Source organism: Notamacropus eugenii, chromosome 3 (assembly GCF_028372415.1).
Source record: "Notamacropus eugenii isolate mMacEug1 chromosome 3, mMacEug1.pri_v2, whole genome shotgun sequence".
NCBI classification, from domain to species: domain Eukaryota; kingdom Metazoa; phylum Chordata; class Mammalia; order Diprotodontia; family Macropodidae; genus Notamacropus; species Notamacropus eugenii.
Window position 1 is genome coordinate 55120541 of NC_092874.1, and position 18352 is coordinate 55138892.

An 18352-nucleotide genomic window follows, 5' to 3' on the forward strand; every position below is an offset into this window, starting at 1 on the left:
GCAGGGAAGGTGTAACTAACATTACTGGGAGACATAGATAGGGCAGCTTTGGAGCTAATATGTTGATTTTATTATTTTTTTGTTTTTAATTAACTGTCTTATATTTGTATTCCTGATGTTTAGGATAATGCCTGGCATACAGTAAATGCCTAATAAATGCTCTGCATATATTTGTGTTGTGTGTGTATTACGTATATGTTTGTATGTCTATGAAAGTATAGTCAGCATACTTAGATTAGAAAGCAAGCATTCTAATAGAGATAGCTAAGACATGCATGGAAGGACACACAGGATACCAAAATGGGGGAGAAATTGAATACAATATATTAAATATTAAAATGCTACTACACTTCAAAGGATAGCTACACAAGTGAGAGATGGGATGACCGTGAGATATGTGACCAGACAACAGTTTACATGAGTAAGATCTGAAGGTTTTAATGGCCCAAATGTTGTAGGTGGGTGAAGAACATGAAAAAGCAGCCCAGAAAGAAGATTGCAGACTTAGGCTGCTGCTGCCTTGATCACTCCATATGTAGAGATTGTTGTTTTCAGTGCTGAGTGCCACATTTTAGAAAGAATACTGGCAAACTGGAATATATGCCCATCAAGCAACCCTAGCAGTGAGAGAACTTGAAACCATGCAATCTGAATCCATCAACTGAAAAAACCAGGAATATTTACTTGGATAAGAGGTGGGGGGGTGGGTAGTAATATGGTGTGGAGCAGAGACAGGACAGTACTTGAAGGGCTGAAAGAGTTTGTTTTGTTTTGCTTGACTCCAGAATACAGAAATAGAAGCAATGAATGGAAAATGCAAAGAGAAAAATTTAAGTGTGACACAAGGAAAACTTCTAATTAGAACTATCTGAAAATAGAATGTTTTGCTGATCTTACTGGTATTGTTTTTGGTTTGTTATTTCAGTTAATTCTGTCTGACCCTTCATGATCCCTTTTAGGATTTTTTTGGAAATAGTGGTTTACTATTTCCTATTATACCTTATTTTACAGTTGAGGAAACTGAGGCAAATAGGGTTAAATGACTTGTCCAGGGTCACATAGTCTAGTAAGTTTCTGAGGTTGATTTTAACTCCATTCTTCCTGACTCTAGGCCTCTCACTCTTTCACTGTGCCACAAGCTGCTTGTGTTTTTGTTTTTGGTTACTTTGGGAAATATCAAATCCTTTTTACTCTCTGAGGAGAAAGGAATTTAGCAATAGTGTTTCAACTCCTGCTATCTAGACAAAGATCTCACATGAAAAATACCAGTAGTTCAGTGAATATTTGTAAATAGTCTGAGAACAATGTGAGTTTTAATATTCTATCTTTGTTGTGATTTTTCATGTGTCCTCATCTGTTATCATTCAAGAATTGTACTTTAAAACAGTTATCAAGTATTTTCACAGATTTCAGACATGGTTTTGAAAGCAGCATAACCAGGAAAAGTGATATAATGGGAAAACGCATAGTGTTAAAGATGGAATTCATATAGTGTTAGTCAGTGGGCTGCTAGCTGGCATAGTGGTTAAAGTACAGGGCCTGGCATCAGGAGAACCTGAGTTCAAATGTGACCTCAGACACTTACTAACTGTGTGACCCTAGGCAAGTCACTTCATTCTATTTGTCTCAGTTTCCACAGCTATAAAATGACAAGGACAAGGAAATAGTAAACTACTCCAATATCTTTGCCAAGAACACCCCATATGGGGTTATGAAGAGTCACACACATGACTGAAAGGACTCAACAACAAGTTACCCTACAAGCATTGAATAAAAAATTGGAGATGGTTTGCAGCATACATGCTTAATTTGATATATTCCTTTTCTTTTGGATTTGTTTCCGCTTTATTATGTTAAAATACACACACACACACACAACATTGTCATTAATTCAGGTAGTCAGTTACTAATGGTAGAAACAATAAAATATTGGAGTATAGAACTGAGGAAAAGGCATGAATCAGATTGTTAAAGAAAGGATTAAAGTATTGTTAGTAATTGATAATATTGTTTTGTTGTAGGTATGAAATAGTATGTCTATTTTTTTTTCTGAAGGTTACCTCTCACCTACCAATCAGAAACCTTTCATGTCCCCCAGTGCATATACCTGTACTTACTCTGGGCTTTAGTATTTGTAAGGCACAGGTCCAACATATCATCTTAGAACATCACTGATCATTGAGGCAACTAAGAGGTAAAGTAGACGAGTACTAGACTTGGAGTCAGGAAGAAGGCATAAGTTTACATTCTGACAGTAACTAGCTATATGACCAACTTCTGTCAGCCTTAATTTCCTTATGTATAAAATGGACATAACCTACCTATATCTAGGTGGCACAGTGGATAGAGCACCTGCGTGAAGTCAGTAAGACGTTGGCCTCCAATATGGCCTCAGACACAATAGCCAAGTCACTTAACCCTGTTTGCCTTAGTTTCTACGTCTGTAAAATGAGCTAGAGAAGGACATGGCAAACCACTCTAGTGTCTTTGTCAAGAGAACTCTATATGGGATCACAAAGAGCTGGACATGATTGAAATGACAACAGCAACAAAACTGACAGTTACTGTGAGAATCAAATAAAATAAACATTTTAAAGCACTTTCAAATATTAAAATGCAACATAAATGCTACCTCATATTATCATTATTAATGGTAGTTTTCATAGCCACATCAAAGAATTTAGAGTTGGAAGCAGCCATCTAGACCATCCTTTATGTCAAAAAGATTCCCTATTTCAGTGCATTGAGCAAGTGTTCCATTCAGCCTTTGCTTGTACTCCACCTCCAAAAGCAGTGACTTTTTCTTTTTTATTAATTTATTTTGTTTTCAACATTCACTTCCACAAGATTTTGAGTTCAGAATTTTCTCCCTATACCTCCCCTCCCCCCACCGCAAATGGCATGCATTCTAATTACCCCCTTCTATCACAGCCTCCTACTCTGCTTCTCTTATCCCTTTCCCTTCTGTTTTCCTGTTGGGCAAGATAGATTTCTGTACCTCATTGCCTGTAATATTATTTCCCAGTTGCATGTAAAAACAATATTTAATACTCATTTTTAAAACTTTTGAGTTCAAAATTTTCTCCCTTCCTTTCTCCCTACCCACCCTTATCAAGAAGGCAAGCAATTCAATATAGGTTATACATGTGTAGTCATGCAAAACACTTAACTTACATAATAGTCATGTTGTGAAAGACTGTATTTCCCTCCATCCTGTCCTACCGCCTCATTTCTTCTGTTCTCTCTTTTGACCCTGTCTCTTCTCAAAAGTATTTGCTTCTGATTACCCCTTCCCCAAATCTGCCCTCTCTTATATCATCTCCCCACTTATCTCATTCTTCTCCTATTTTCCTGTAGAGTAAGATAGATTTCCATACCCAGTTGAGTATGGATGTTATTCTGTTCTTAAGCCAAATCCAATGAGAGTAAGATTCATTTATTTCCTCTCACCTCCCCCTCTTCTCCACTGTAAAAACTTTTTCTTGCGTCTTTCATGTGAGATAATTTATCGCATTCTACCTCTCCCTTGCTCCTTCTCCCAATACATTTCTCTGTCACCCCTTGATTTTATATTTTAGATATCCCTTCATATTCAACTCACCCTGTGCCCTCTGTCTATATACATACATACACACATACATACATATGTGTGTATGTATGTATATATTTCTTTCAACTACCCTAATACTGAGAAAAGGTCTCATGAGTTACAATTATCATATTTGCATCTAGGAATATAAATAGTTCAACTTTAATAAGTCCCCTATGATTTCTCTTTCCTGTTTGCCTTTTCATGCTTCTATTGAATCTTCTGTTTGAAAATCATATTTTCTATTCAGCTCTGGTCTTTTCATCAAGAATGCTTGAAATTCCTCTATTTCATTGAATGTCAATTTTTTCCCCTGAAGGATTATACTCAGTTTTGCTGGTTAGGTGATTCTTGGTTTTAATTCTAGCTCCTGTGACCTCCAGAATATCATATTCCAAACCCTTCGAAACTTTAATGTAGAAGCTGCTAAGTCTTGTGTTGTCCTGATTGTCTTTCCACAATCCTTGAATTGTTTCTTTCTGACTACTTGCAATATTTTCTCCTTGTTTCACCTGGGAACTCTGGAATTTGACTACAATATTCCTAGGAGTTTTTCTTTTGCGATCTCTTTCAGGAGGTGATCAGTGGATTCTTTCAATTTCTATTTTACCCTCTGGTGTTAGAATATCAGGGCAATTTTCTTTGATAATTTCTTGAAAGATGATGTTTTTGATCATGGCTTTCAGGTAGTCCAATAATTTTTAAATTATCTCACTTGGATCTATTCTGCTGGCCAATTGTTTTTCCAATGAGATGTTTCACATAGCCTTCTGTTTTTTCATTCTTTTGGTTTTGTTTTATAATTTCTTGATTTCTCATGTAGCCATTAGTTTCCATTTGCTCCATTCTAATTTTTAAGGAAATATGTTCTTTTTTTTACAATTTTTTGTAAGTTTTCAACATTCATTTCCACAAAATTTTGAGTTCCAAATTTTTTCCCCATCTCTCCCCTCCCCTGCCCTAAAACTCCTTGCACTGATTGCCCCTTCCACCATTGTGCCCTCCCTTATAACACCTCTCTCCTCCCTTATCCCCATCTTCTCTCTTGTCCTGTAGAGCAAGATAAATTTCTATACCCCATTACCTGTATTTCTTATTTCCCAGTTGTACACAAAAACAGTTCTCAGCATTTGTTCCTAAAACTTTGAGTTCCAACTTCTCTTCCTTCCTCCCTCCCCATCCATGCCCACTGAGAAGGCAAGCAATTCAATATAGGCTATGTATGTGTAGTTTTGCAAATGACTTAAGGAATTGCATTCTTTAGTGAACTTTTGGATCTCCTTTTCCATTTGGCCAGTTTTGCTTTCTAAGGCATTCTTCTTCTCATTGACTTTTTGGATCTCTTTTGTCATCTGGGTTAGTTTGTTTTTTGGGTTTTTTTTTAAGGTGTTGTTTTCTTCATCATTTTTTGGATCTCCTTTGGCAAGCTTGTGTTTCATCATTTTCTTGCACCCCTTTCATTTCTCTTCTCCATTTTTCCTCTACTTCTCTTGTTTGATTTTTAAAACCTTTTTGATCTTTTCCATGGACTGTGACCAATTCATATTTGCCTTGGAAACTTTGAATATAGGAACTTTGACTTTGTTGTCTTCTGGTTGTATGTTTTGAATTTCTTTGTCACCAAAGTAAGATTCTGTAGTCTGATTTTTTTTTTCAGCTATTTGCTCATTTTCCCAGCCAACTCTTTGTTAGGATAAGGCTCTGCTTCCAGGGTGGAGGGTATCCTGTCCTAAGCTTCAGGAGTTTTATGCAGCTGTTTTCAGAGATACTTCTAGCGACCTATAAAATTTCTTACAAGGTTGTATGATCAAAGGAGAGGTGTTTACTCCTCTCCTGGTCTGTGGTCTGATCCGTGAGTGACCACAAGCACTCTATTCTGCCTTGGAATTGCGAGGAAGATTCCCTCTCCACTGCTACCAAAAGCTCCACCATGCCAGCACTCCTCCTTGCCCCAGGACCACCACCCAAGACTGCAACCCAGACTGAAGCTCAGGAAAAAGCAAGAGAATCCTGCCTCAGTGCCAGCAAAGAGATTCCCTGCAATCCCTCTCTGATCAGCAACTGGATCCCACCACCATCTATGGGCAGAGAGCTCTGATCCCACTGCTATCTGTGGGCCAAGAGCTCCAGAAGCAGCTGTCTTTGCCACTGCCTTGGGGCTGAGGCCTAACTGCATTCCTCTCCTACCCAGGGCCAGCAGACCTTTCCTACTGACCTTTAAGTTGTCTTTGGCATTTGTGGATTGAGAAGTTTGGAAACTACCACAGCAGCCAGTGATTCAGTCCCCTGAGGCCTTCTCTGGGATTGCTGGGGGGTCCAGTCTGTGCCAGTGCATCCAGCCTGCCTTGTGCAGTAGACCTTTCCTATCGACTTTCCAGGTTGTCTTGGGATAGAAATTTGTTTCACTTAGTCATTCTGTGGGTTTTGCTGCTCTCGAATTTATTTAGTCATTTTTTACAGGTATTTGGATGGGTTTTGGGGAGAGCTCAAGCAAATTCCTGTTTTTATTCTATCATTTTGGCTCCACCTGCAAAGCAGCTATTTTTTTTAATAACTAATTGTGAGGATTTCCCTTTCCTCCCTTTTATCAAATGTAAATTTATCTCTTTGCAGTTTCAATATATTTTTTTCCTAGTTCTTTCTTCTGGGACCAAAGAGAACAAGTCTGAATCTTACTCTGTTACATGACAGTCTTTCAAGTACTTAAAGACAAACTAACATGTTCATCTGACTCCTCTTCAGGCTTAACATCAGTCACTAGTTCTTTCAACTAATTCCTATGTGGACTTGAGGACATTGTCTAGTCGTTCTCCTATAGATGCTGTCTAACAAGTTAATATCCTTATTTAAAAAAGAAAATATATGTATGTGTGTATGTGTGTGTATATATATATGCATACATGTACACATATGTATATCATTAATATTTCTGAATTACAAGTAAATTTTCTAAAATATTTAAAAAATTGAGTTCCAAATTCTCTCCTTCCTGCCCCTCCCCCACTCCTTAAAAAGGCAAGTAATATATGATTATACATGTGAAATCATACAAAACATTTCCATATTAGCTATGTTAAAAAGAAAACACTTTTAAAAAAACAAGAAAAACAAATAAAGTAAAACAAAAATATGCTTCAGTCTGCACTCAGTTCATCTGTTCCCTCTCATCATGAGTCCTTTCAAATTGTCTTGGATCATTGTCTGGATCACAATTGATCATCCTTACAATATTACTGTTATTGTGTACAGTGTTCTCCTGGTTCTGCTCACGTTTCTTAGCATCAGCTCTTGTACGTCTTACCAGGTTTTTCTGAAACCGTTCTGCTTATCATTTCTTAGCACAACAATATCCCATCACAATCATATGCCACAATTTGTTCTGCCATTTTTCAATTGATGGATTTCTAATTTCCAATTCTTTTCCACCACAAAAAGAGCTGCTATGGATATTTTTGTACAAATAGGTCCTTTTCCCTTTGATCTCTTTGAGATACAGGCCTAATAGTGGTATATTGGTAGGGCAGAAGTTTTATAGCCCTTTGGGTGTAGTTCCAAATTGTTCTCTGAATGTTTGGACTAGTTTACAACTCCACCAACAGTGCATCAGTGTACAAATTTTTCCACATCTTCAGCATTTGTATTTTCCTTTTCTGTCATGTTAGCCAATCTGATAGGTATGGGATGGTACCTCAGAGTTGTTTTAATTTGCATTTCTCTAGTCACTATTGACTTAGAGTATTTTTTCCATGTGAATGTCTTTCTTTAAATATTGTACCCAGAACTGAACACAATACTCTGCTTCTGGTCTAATCAGGGTAGATTATGAGGCAATTAGCTCCTTTTTCTTCAAAGCAGTGCCTTTCTTAAATGGATTTGCCATTTTTTGCTGACCTATTAAACTTACAGTTCATTAAAGTCCCCAAACATATTTTAGACAAACTGCTGTCTATCCATGCCTTGTTGCTTGTGTACTTTTAAAATTCATGTTTTGAGCTCAAGTATACAACTTGTATTTATTCCTGTTAAATTTAATGTCAGTAGATTCAGCCCAATTTTCTAGTCTCAAGATTTTTTTGAATCCTGACTCATCTAGTGTATTAGTTATCTCTATTAATATTATGCCATTGAAAAAAATTTCACAAAAATGCCAAACAATTCAGGGTCAGCTACACATCTCTGGAGCACCTGTCTGGAGACCTTCCACGTTGATAAGGAGCCGTTAAGGATTATTCTTTGAGTCTGATTTCTAAATCCATGTAATTGTCATCTAGCCCACATCTCTTCTTCTTTTCCACCCAAAATGGCATGAGATACTTTAGTTAATATGTAGGTAAATTTTATCTTATCTTTCCCTCTATAAATTTAGTAAATGTCAGAAAAAAAAATGGTCTGCTATGAACTAATTTTGATTAAATCTCATGAGGCACCCCTAATAATATACTGATTTCATTCTCTTCTCATTTCTGAAAATCAGGACATTTAGTGTTCTCTCTTGTTTTTCAAGATTTTTCAACTATCCTTGATAGCAATTTAGTGATCATATATGTAATTTTTTTTAGTTCTTCCAGGATGTAGTTCATCTGGGCCAGATGATTTGAATTTGTCAAGAGAGCTAAGTGCTGTCAGTATTACTGTATGGTCTTATTTATCCTGGGTATCAATTGCCTATTAGCCATTCTTTTCCTGTTCTTTCCAGCCCAAAGGTAATTTTTCCTTTGCAGAGAAAAAAGAAACAAAGTAGGCATTTAGCAGCTCTGTCTTGAATGAATGAATGAAAAAGACATTTATTAAGCGTTTGCTATCTGCAAAGCATTGTGCTAAGTACTAGGGATACAAATAGAAAAGTAAGGCAATTCCATTTCTCAGGGAGCTCACATCCTAGTGGTGGAGATAACACATATGGCAGGTTTCAGCTTCAAGTCAGATGGAAAGGTCCCATGGTCCTTAGGAGGCAGTAATAAATTATATGGTAATGCCTTATCTTTTCTATCATTTCCACTAATAAACATCATCCCAGTTTCTGATTTTGAACCATTTGACCGTGCTAAGGACTTCTGTGGCAAGTACTTTCTTTTCTATGCTTTCAGTAGCTGTAGCTGTAGCAGTCACAGAAGCAGTTGCCAGGTTGCGTTTTCACAAGTGTTGTTTCCCAAGATGGTGTCAGTGGGACAATGGACTGGAAACATTGCTATTCTCAAGGCTCCTGGGTTTTGTTACACAGATAATATTGAGACTTACCCCTTCTAGGAAGCTTTATCTTACTGTCCCAGCACATACTGATCCCTGCCTTCTCTGAAATATCTTTGTCATTCTTTTGGAACTGATCACATAACAACAGTATTAGTTTAGTTCTAGGCCACCTTTAGAGAAATGACTTCTGACTAACTTCTGGAGACTTCTCTAAAACCTGAGTATGCAATCTTGAATAGTTACTTTTCAGTATTTTTTTCCTTTTTTAAAAAAAGAGTAAGTTTTTGTTGTCTTCTGTTTTTTTAATTTTCCTTACATAATTATAACTATCCCCAACATTTTTCATCCTCTGCCTCCCAGAGATCCTTTCTATATAACAAATAGTGTTTTTTAAAAACGAAGATAAAAAAAGAGGAAAAAAAATCAGCACAGGTGATGGCTACCTTGAAAAATTCTGGGAACGTGGCCACACTTGTGGACCTCTCACCTCCAGGAAGGAGTAAGTTGGGGGTATTGTTTCATATTTCTGCATTTGAGTTCTGTTTTGATCTTTTAAATTTTGTTATGTTCACTTTTGTATATGTGATTCTTTTCCATTTACATTATTTTAGTCTTCTGTGTCAGGTCATACAGATCATTTCTTAAAGCACAGTAATATATTCTATTGTGTACGTGTACCTCAATTTAATTATTCTCCAGTTGAGGAGCATCTACTTTGTTTCTAATGCTTTGCTGTCAAAATAATTTTGGTGAATATGGATATTTTTTTATCAACAGTTTCCTTTGGAGTTAAGCCTTGTAATTTAGTCTTTGGGTCAGGGGTTATGTACAGTTCAGTCACTTCATTTGTCTAGTTCCATTTACTTTGCAAAATGGTTTTATCATTTCATAGTTCCACCAACTATATTATATTAGTTGTATATTAGTATGCCAGTATATTAGTGTGCCAATCATCACACAGCTGCTCCAACACTGACAATTGTCATTTTGTGTCATCTTTGCTCAAGATTGTTTTATCTTGCATTTCTCTTCTTATTAATGTTTTGGAGCCCTCTTTCATGTTGTTGTGAATACTTTGTAATTCTTTTGAGAATTGTTTCTTCATATCCTTTGAACATTATCTATTGGGGAATGGCTATTAGTGTTATATATGTATATATTTATTCATTTTTATATATCATGGATACAAAATCTTTGGACAGACAAACTTGATGCCAAGATTTTTTTCCCCACTTAATCACTTTCCTTCTTATCCGAGGTTCATTAATTTTGTCTGTGTAGAAGACTTTCAGTTTCAAGTACTCAAAATTATCTACTTATCTTTTGTAATTACCTCTATCCTTTGCTTAATATGTGCGTAACTATGAGAGATATATGATCTATTTCTCTCCTGATTTTTTTTTGGTAGTATTATCTTAAACATTAAGGTCATATCCATTTAGAATGTTCTTTGGAACATGGAGTAAGGTGTTTGCATAAGCCTCATTTTTACCAGATTGCTTCTGAAGTTTTCCTAACATTAAAAAAATTTAAAAAAAACTTTTTCCTAGGTAATTTATGTTTTCTATGTTTTCAAACACTGGGTTATTGAATACTGTTATTTTTGATTCTCTCTTGTCTTGTCTGTTCCATTGATCTCTCTCAATTTTTTAACTAAGCTCATTTTTTAAAACAGTGCCAGGCACTGTATTAAGCACTTAAGAATTATTATTTTATTGGGTCCTCACAACAACCCTGGGAGAGAAATGCTATTATTATCCTCATTTTACATTTGAGGAACCTGATGCCAACAGATGAAGCGATTTGCCCAGGGTCCCATAGCTAGTATGTGTATGAGGTCAGATTTGAACTCAGATCTTCCTCACTCCAGGCCCAGTGTGCTACCATATCATCTGCAGGTAGTGATAGTTTTACCTATTTCTTAAACGTGTGATGTTCAGGAAATTAGTGGAAAAAAAGTAGAAATACAAGATAGCAAATCATAGAGTGTCCTGCCTGATGTGCCAGTTTGGAAACTCTACTAAGATGTATATGGTCTTGCTACTTCTTGGCTATCTGTTGGACTTTCTTTTATACCTTTCTGTTTCCTTACTGAATTTAAATGGATTATGGCCAGTTCCCAAATTATGAGTATTATATTGATAAGAGTTTTTCAAAAATATTAACTGATAGTATCGACTAGTTACTAAAACATTCCTTGTTCCTATATCATAAACATTGGGTTTTAATTAGAAACTTGTTCCCTTAGTAAAACAACAAACAGGTTCAATAGTCAACCCTAACTCCATTTGTCCTTTGCCTTAGATAATGTGATTCTTGAATACCTGTTGAAAGCCTCACCTTGACTCTATAGCAGACTTGTCTGTCTGCTGCTTGGGTTGACTCATGTCAGTCATCATGCAGTTATTAAGTGCTTACTATGTTCTAGGTACTGTGCTAAATTCTGGAGATACAAGCGGGTGGGGAGGGGGGGCAGCGGCCCGCAAAACATAGAGAACTGTCTATTTAGAACCTGCATTCTAACTGGGAAGACAACATGTGAATAACTAGGTTTCATATATATAGATATAGATGTATACACGCAAAGATACATACATATAAGATATATGCAGAATAGATGAAGGTAATCTGAAAGGAGAATATTTTAGCATCTAAGGGGATTGAAATTCCAGGCCTGTGAAAAGAAAATATGGAGATAAGATATGGAGTGTCTGTACTGTTTTATATAATTCTTATTGTTGTTACTATTTGAGGAGCTGTACGTAGGCTAGTGTAACTGGATTGTAGAGTATCTGGAAATGTGTGAGGTATGAGAAGGCTATAAAAGTAGAAAGGGATCAGATTGTAAAGAGCGTTAAATGTCAAATTTTTGTTATTTGATAATTATTACTTGATACTTATTATTTGATCTGTAGATTATAGAAAGCCATGTAAGCTCATTTGCCAGGGAGATTGGTGACATGATTGTTTATGCTTTAGGAAAAATCACTTTCACGGGTGAGTGGAGAATGGATTCATACAGAGAGCAGGAACTTGATGAAAGGATACCAAGTTAGAAGTCTTATTGCTGTAGTTTAGGCAGAAGGTGTTGAGGGCCTGAACTAGGATTGTGGCTATGTGGGTGGAGAGAGAAGGCAATATATATATATATACACACACACACACATACATACATACACACACATTACATACACACATATACATATGAGAGACATTGACAAGGTAGAAATGACATGATACAATGGTGAGATGAATGTGAGTGGATTTGAGTATGACACTGAGTTTTCAAGAAGGTTGAGAGATGGTGTAATTTTGGCAGTAAAAGTATTGGTAGTAATGTGGGAGTTCAGAAAGAGAAATTTGTGGGGAAAGATAATGAGTTCTGTTTTGGGTATGTTGAGTTTGAGATGGCTACAGGACATCCAGTTTGAAATGTTCAAAAGGCAGGTGGAGATGTGTGACTCTAGTTCAGCAGAGATTAGGGTTGGCTATATAAATCTGGAAATTATCTGCATTGAGATTATTGAACTGATGAGGTTACATACAAAATTAGTAGAGTAAAAATGAATGAGAGCCAGGATGGAGCCTTAGGATATCACTAGAGTGATGTAGATGAAGAACCAGCAAAGGAGAATCAGGAACAGTTAGACAAACGGGAAGAGAGTCAGAAGATAACAGAAAATTTACTGTCAAGAGAATATTCAGAATGAGATGATGCCTGACAGTGTCAAATACTGAAATCAAGTAGTATCAGGACTAAGAAAAGGCTATTGAATTTAGTAATTAAAAGGTCATTGGTAGCTTTGGAGACAATGCTAAACTATGTTGTCTACTGGGTTTCTTGACAATCTTAGGGTCCAGGGGGCTGTTTAATGTAGGAAAATCAGGGCAGCTTGCTACAATGGACAATGGACTCTCTCCCTGGACAGAGTCAAAGAGACCCGAGTTCTAGTTCTTGCTCTGCCATTAATGAGTCATGTGAGATAGACAAGTCATATAATCTTTCTGGGTTATAGCTTTCTCTTCTGTAAAATGAAAAGTTGAACTTTATGATCTCTATGATTTCTAACTTTTTTTTTAAGGATGCAAATCTGGTGTATAATTTGAACTGATAATGAATGTTTTTAAAATTTCATAGGAACTTAGTATCTTTGGAAGTAGACTTGTTTATATTTTGATGATATATGCCCTTTATCCTTAACAGCCATTTTTAGTTATATGGAAATACAGTATTTGCTGATACCAAATGACTGGTTACATCTTAATAATAAGACACAAGTCACAGTATGTATATTACATTTACTACTCCTTATCAGAATAAATGTGTGCCTTTGGTTAAAATGACCAACTCAGATTGTCTCACTACTGAAAAAAATATGTTCTGTTGGTAATAGAGTGTTAATTTCATATGTATCTTCTTCATTTCTTGATGATGAGTATATCACATATACTCTTTATTATTAAGGCATTTGATGTTAGTATCCCAAAATGTTTAAAATATGTTGCTGTTTATATACTATCTACTATTTAAATTTTATAGTTCTCAGTTTTGCTAGTTCTCCATTAATTGAGGGGATGGGTCATGTTTAGTTTTTCTTACCAGGTTTTAACAATATGGATGCTGAACAGACAGGACCAGCATTTCCCACAGTGACACCTTTGCAGCAAATGATTGCCTCGTGTACTGGAGCTATTCTTACATCACTAATGGGTAAAAAGAATATCAACAAATTCAGAGTGTCTGGGAATTTATGTAACTTTGTGAAAAGGATATTAAATGGGAGCTTGGAAAACTTGGTGCTACTAAGTGCCTATTGTGTAGGGTTAATACAGATCAGTAACATACTCAGTACTTGCAAAATAAAAATAAAAAGCTAAAAATAATTTTAAAAATAAAATTGTGAGAAAAAACAAATGATTAGTGAGTCTTCTAATGCAATTAAACATTAAGAAAAAAATAATGTATTTGTCCTCCAGGAACTTGAAACCTTGTAGGAGAAATAAAATCTGCATACAAATAATTATGAAAATAAAATGGGATAAGTGCATAAAAGTAACGGTCAAAATATTTTGAGAAATCAAAGGGTGAAGAGATGATCCATAGCATCATAAGCTTAGAACTTGATCGGAGTCCAACTCCCTCATTTTGTAGATAAGGAAACTGAGATCCAAAAGTTAAATGACTTTTCCTGGGTCATACCACCGGTAAGTTCCTAAGGTGAAATTTAAACCCAGGGCCTCTTAATTCTCAAATTCTTCATTTGTGAGTACTGGACTGTGCGGATTCTGAATCACCTTATCCCTTATTTTTACCTTCTATAAAGTCTTTTACAATTCTAAAATTCTGATTGTATAATGACAGATAAGTAAATACTCATGGTACAGAAATGTCATTCATGGTAGTTTGCAATTAAGCATAATATTATTTGTATGCATTAACACAGAAGAGTTTTTTAAACCACTTTGGTCCACAATACCAAAAAATAGTATTTTAATATCATCTAGTTTGTTTAAAATGTATAACAGATAAAAGCAAGCACAAATATTTATAATGTACATTCTTAATGACAACTGCCTGATGTTTGATGTGGTTATTTATACTTGAATCTCACTATCCTATATCCTGATTTAAGGTTCTCCTGCCTTAATTTTCACAAATGCAATAAGTAGTACAGTCTGGTGGTAGAATTATTTTCTAACTATTCAGTTTAAATTATCGTTCTCTTTGCCACTACTTGTTATTTTATTCAGTTTAATCTTAAAAACTAGGGAAATAATAAATGTTGAATGAGTGAAATTGTGACTTCTTGAATGAGCAGAATTGTGAAAGCTTTCATTTTGTTGTTTTAAAGAACTCTTTTTCCTTATACAGTGTACTAATATTCTAGTTCTAGATACTAATGAAATGTCATTTAGAATTAGTACTGTATTTGAAGAAATGCTATTTTAAAGTACAGTTTAATGTTTATAAGAGAATCTAACCTTAATTCTTCTATGCTTCTCTTTGAAAAAGATTCAAAATAGTACAAATTAAATATTATTCAGAAGCAACAGACTCCTGAGTGGATTAAAAAAAAAATCATGTTTTATAAAAATTGTGTAAGAATTAATGATGTATGGTGCTATATTTTGTATTTCTTAAGAAGAATTTCTAATTAATTAAAGGCAGTATGTATCCCTCTAATTGCCATTTATGTGTTTTTATAGTGACACCTTTGGATGTTGTTAAAATTCGTCTCCAAGTTCAGAACAATCCTTACCCCAAAAGTATGTACAATTTTAAAGTTATATGTAAAAATTATGGGATTTTTAATTGTACCATATTCGTTTGTATTAATACAATATTCCTTTTTTTCTTGGCTTTAGTAAAGTTTCTTCATTGTTATCATGATCCCAAAATTCTTATTTACTTAGGTGGCACAGTGCATAGATTGGTGGACCTGGAGTCAGAAAGACCTAAGTTCAAAACAAGCCTCAGATATTTACTAGTTATGTGGCTCTGGGCAAATCACTAAACCTAAATCTGCTTCAGTCTTTTCACTTGTAAAGTGGGGGGATGATAAAAGCACCTGTCTTTCAGAGTTGTTAGGAGGATCAAATGAGAATATTTATAAAGTGCTTTGCAAAACTTTAAAAATGTTATGTGCTTTATAAATAACTTATTTATTATTATTATATGGCTGGCACCTTAAAAATGAGAGTTGATTGTGTAAGTACTGTCTTTTTCCTTACCATAACCCTTTCTTCTTTTTTGGGCACCTCCATGTATCTTGATATCCCCTCAAACACCTGGTCTCCAAGATGATCAGACCATGTCCCTTGTTTTCACTTCTTTAACTACTCTACTGCTATGATCAAGAGCTCTGGAATTCTTTTCACTGACCACAACCTCCTATGCTTACATCTCTCTTACTGCTTCACTCCTTAACTAGAAATTCTCTATCTTCAGGCTGTGATCTTGGCTTCCTTTACAATGCTACTTATTTTATTTCATGCATTTAAAAGTATAACTCTGAGAATGGATAGATAGATAGACATAATCGGTAGATGTTTGTGACACAGAAAAGGTTAAAAATTCCCCACTAAACTCAAGTCATTCTATCCCTTTCCAGGCTTTATCTTATGTTACTCAGTTTGACTAGGTATTGTCCTTTATTCAAACTCCTTGTTTTCCTTCTCCCATTATCATTCAGGTCTTGCCAAGCTGTTGTGCTGGCATCTCTCCACTATCCACCTTTTCCATTCTTATTTGAATGCTCTTGAATATGTCGAGAGAAATTCATACAACCATGCTGTGATTAGGTTCACTGTAAATATGTTACCTACTCTCAGCTGTGTGTGCCCTCACGGCCGCATAATAATACTTTTATTTTTCCCTAATTGACTATCAGATGCTGATAGCAACTGTTCTAAGCTTTCTTTTTTCTCCTCAGTACTCTTATATTATCTCTTTCCCTCTTTCTCTATGGAGTTTACCAAGGAAATGTTAATCATCTGTCCAGAGATTGCTATTGTCTTCTATCATACACTTTAAAATCCATCTACATCTCTCCTCATTTGCCCTACTCTCTTGACAAAGAGGTGATACTTCGCCTTTGCAACTGCAGCCCCCTCTGCTCCTTCCCTTGATGCCATACTCTCCCATCTTCTTTGGAAGCTATAACTTTTTTCATTTTTAAAGGTTAACTTCAAAACTGTGGGTGCTACAGATAGCATTTGTTTTTGTTTTTTTTTTAACCTCAATAGATCTGTTAAATCTTAATTGAATCTTTTCAGTTTTAAGCACTGGATTGTTGTCTTCTAGGTTTATCAGTTTACGGGTGGAAATGACCTTTATTAAAACATAAAAGATGAGAAAGTACCTTAAAGGTCATCAGAGTTCAGCCTCCTTTCAAGTGCTCTTTTCATTTTTGTTATCTTGTATATTTTTCTCCCTTTTCTGCTTACTTTATTTTGCATTATTCATACAAGTTTTCCCATGTTTTCCTTAATTACTTATATTTGTCATTTTTTGGTACAATGATAATTACTTTATGTATTCATATACAACAATTATTAGTAATTTCCTGATGAGTACTTGCTTTCTCTCTAGTTTTTTGCTTCCCAAAATTGGATGAATATTTTAATATAAAGGGGTCTTTTTTTCGTTTTTTAGCCTTCTTGGAGTATATGCACTATAGTAGAATTGCCACTTTACTCAATTCTGAATTTTTGGACCAGTTGTTATTCAGAACCAATTCACAGTTGTAATAACAGTGTTTTTGTGTACCTAACTCCCCAGCATTGACTAAAACCATCTTTACTCATCTTTAGATATAAGGGAAAAAGTTCAGAGTTGTTTTAATTTACATTCTCATACTTTTAATGACTTGAAACTATCTTTCACATGTTTGTTGACAGTATGCAATTTTTCTTTGAAAACCATTTATTCACATCCTTTTACCACTTATCTAGTAGGGAATAATTCTGTCCTATATTTGGTTCACTTCTGTGTATCATGGATGTCATAGTTTTACCAGAGATATCAGATGTAAAGATTGTTCAGCTACTTAATTGTTTCTTCTAGATGCATTCATTTGTTCATTCTAAAGCCTTTTAACTTGAAGTAATAAAAATTATCTGATTTATCCTTTACTTTCCTTTTTTTTTTTCTCTTGCCTTATTTGGGTAAGAATTTTCACCCAGCCAAAACTGTGAAAGATCTTTCGATTTCTGCCTAATTTTTTTTGAAAAATGATTGGGCATTTTATATTTAGGTAACATGTCCCTTTGAAACTTTTTGTGATCAGGATAATTGGCCTCACCCTAAGTTTTGTCAAAATACTTTCCTGGTTTTCCTAGCAGTTGTTATCAAATAGGGAGTCATTTCCCCTTTAGTTTATATTCATAACAACTGAACAATAACAAATAACCGTAAGAACCCTCTTCACAGAATTGTGGCAAACAAAGTAAAATGCCTCATAAATCTGCACGTGAGTTGTTATGGTGATCCTGGAATACCTCTAATTGAGGATTCGAGGCTAACATTAGTTAGAGAGTGAAACATGAATTAGATGATTGTGGAGTCTCTGTATTTGTATCCTGATCCCTGATCTTGGGCTTTTTGAACATTGGGTTACTGCATTCAGTTGTTTCTCTTCCAGGTCTGTGATCCAGACAAAATGACTTTCTTGCCATGTCCTATATTTGTCATTCTATCACCTACCTCCAACTTTGCACAGGTTGCTCTTTTACCTGGAATGCATTCCTTCCTTACCTTTACCTCCTAGGATCTTGAGCTTTCTTCAGAGTTCTCAGCTCATGTGCCACCTCCTGTGGGAATCCTTTTCTGATCTTTCCCTAGTCTCTCCTTCCTCACATCATCATGTATATATTTATGTTTACATATTTTATTTTCCCTCTTCCCAGTAGAATTTGAGTTCATAGAGGTTGGTTTCTGTTTTCTTTTTGCCTTTGCTTCCTCAGCACATGGTACCGTGCCTTACACTTGAAAGATCTTAATAAATTCTTGTTAGATTGGATGAGGAGGTTGCCAAGTCTGCAAACAGCAAGTAAGCCAATTTGAATGCATTT

The 18352-nt window shown here is 35.3% G+C and overlaps 1 protein-coding gene across 3 annotated transcripts in view; it reads left to right on the plus strand.

Annotated features, from left to right (window-relative positions):
- SLC25A40 (solute carrier family 25 member 40) overlaps positions 1-18352 on the plus strand; it is a 43271-nt gene that overhangs the window by 4766 nt on the left and 20153 nt on the right. For 2 of the 3 annotated variants that reach the window (XM_072651604.1, XM_072651601.1), the window contains exons 2-3: positions 13370-13490; positions 14987-15046. In XM_072651604.1, the coding sequence (XP_072507705.1) occupies positions 13370-13490; positions 14987-15046 (181 nt within the window). The remainder of the gene's footprint in view (positions 1-13369; positions 13491-14986; positions 15047-18352) is intronic. The other variant, XM_072651603.1, reaches the window with a different exon arrangement.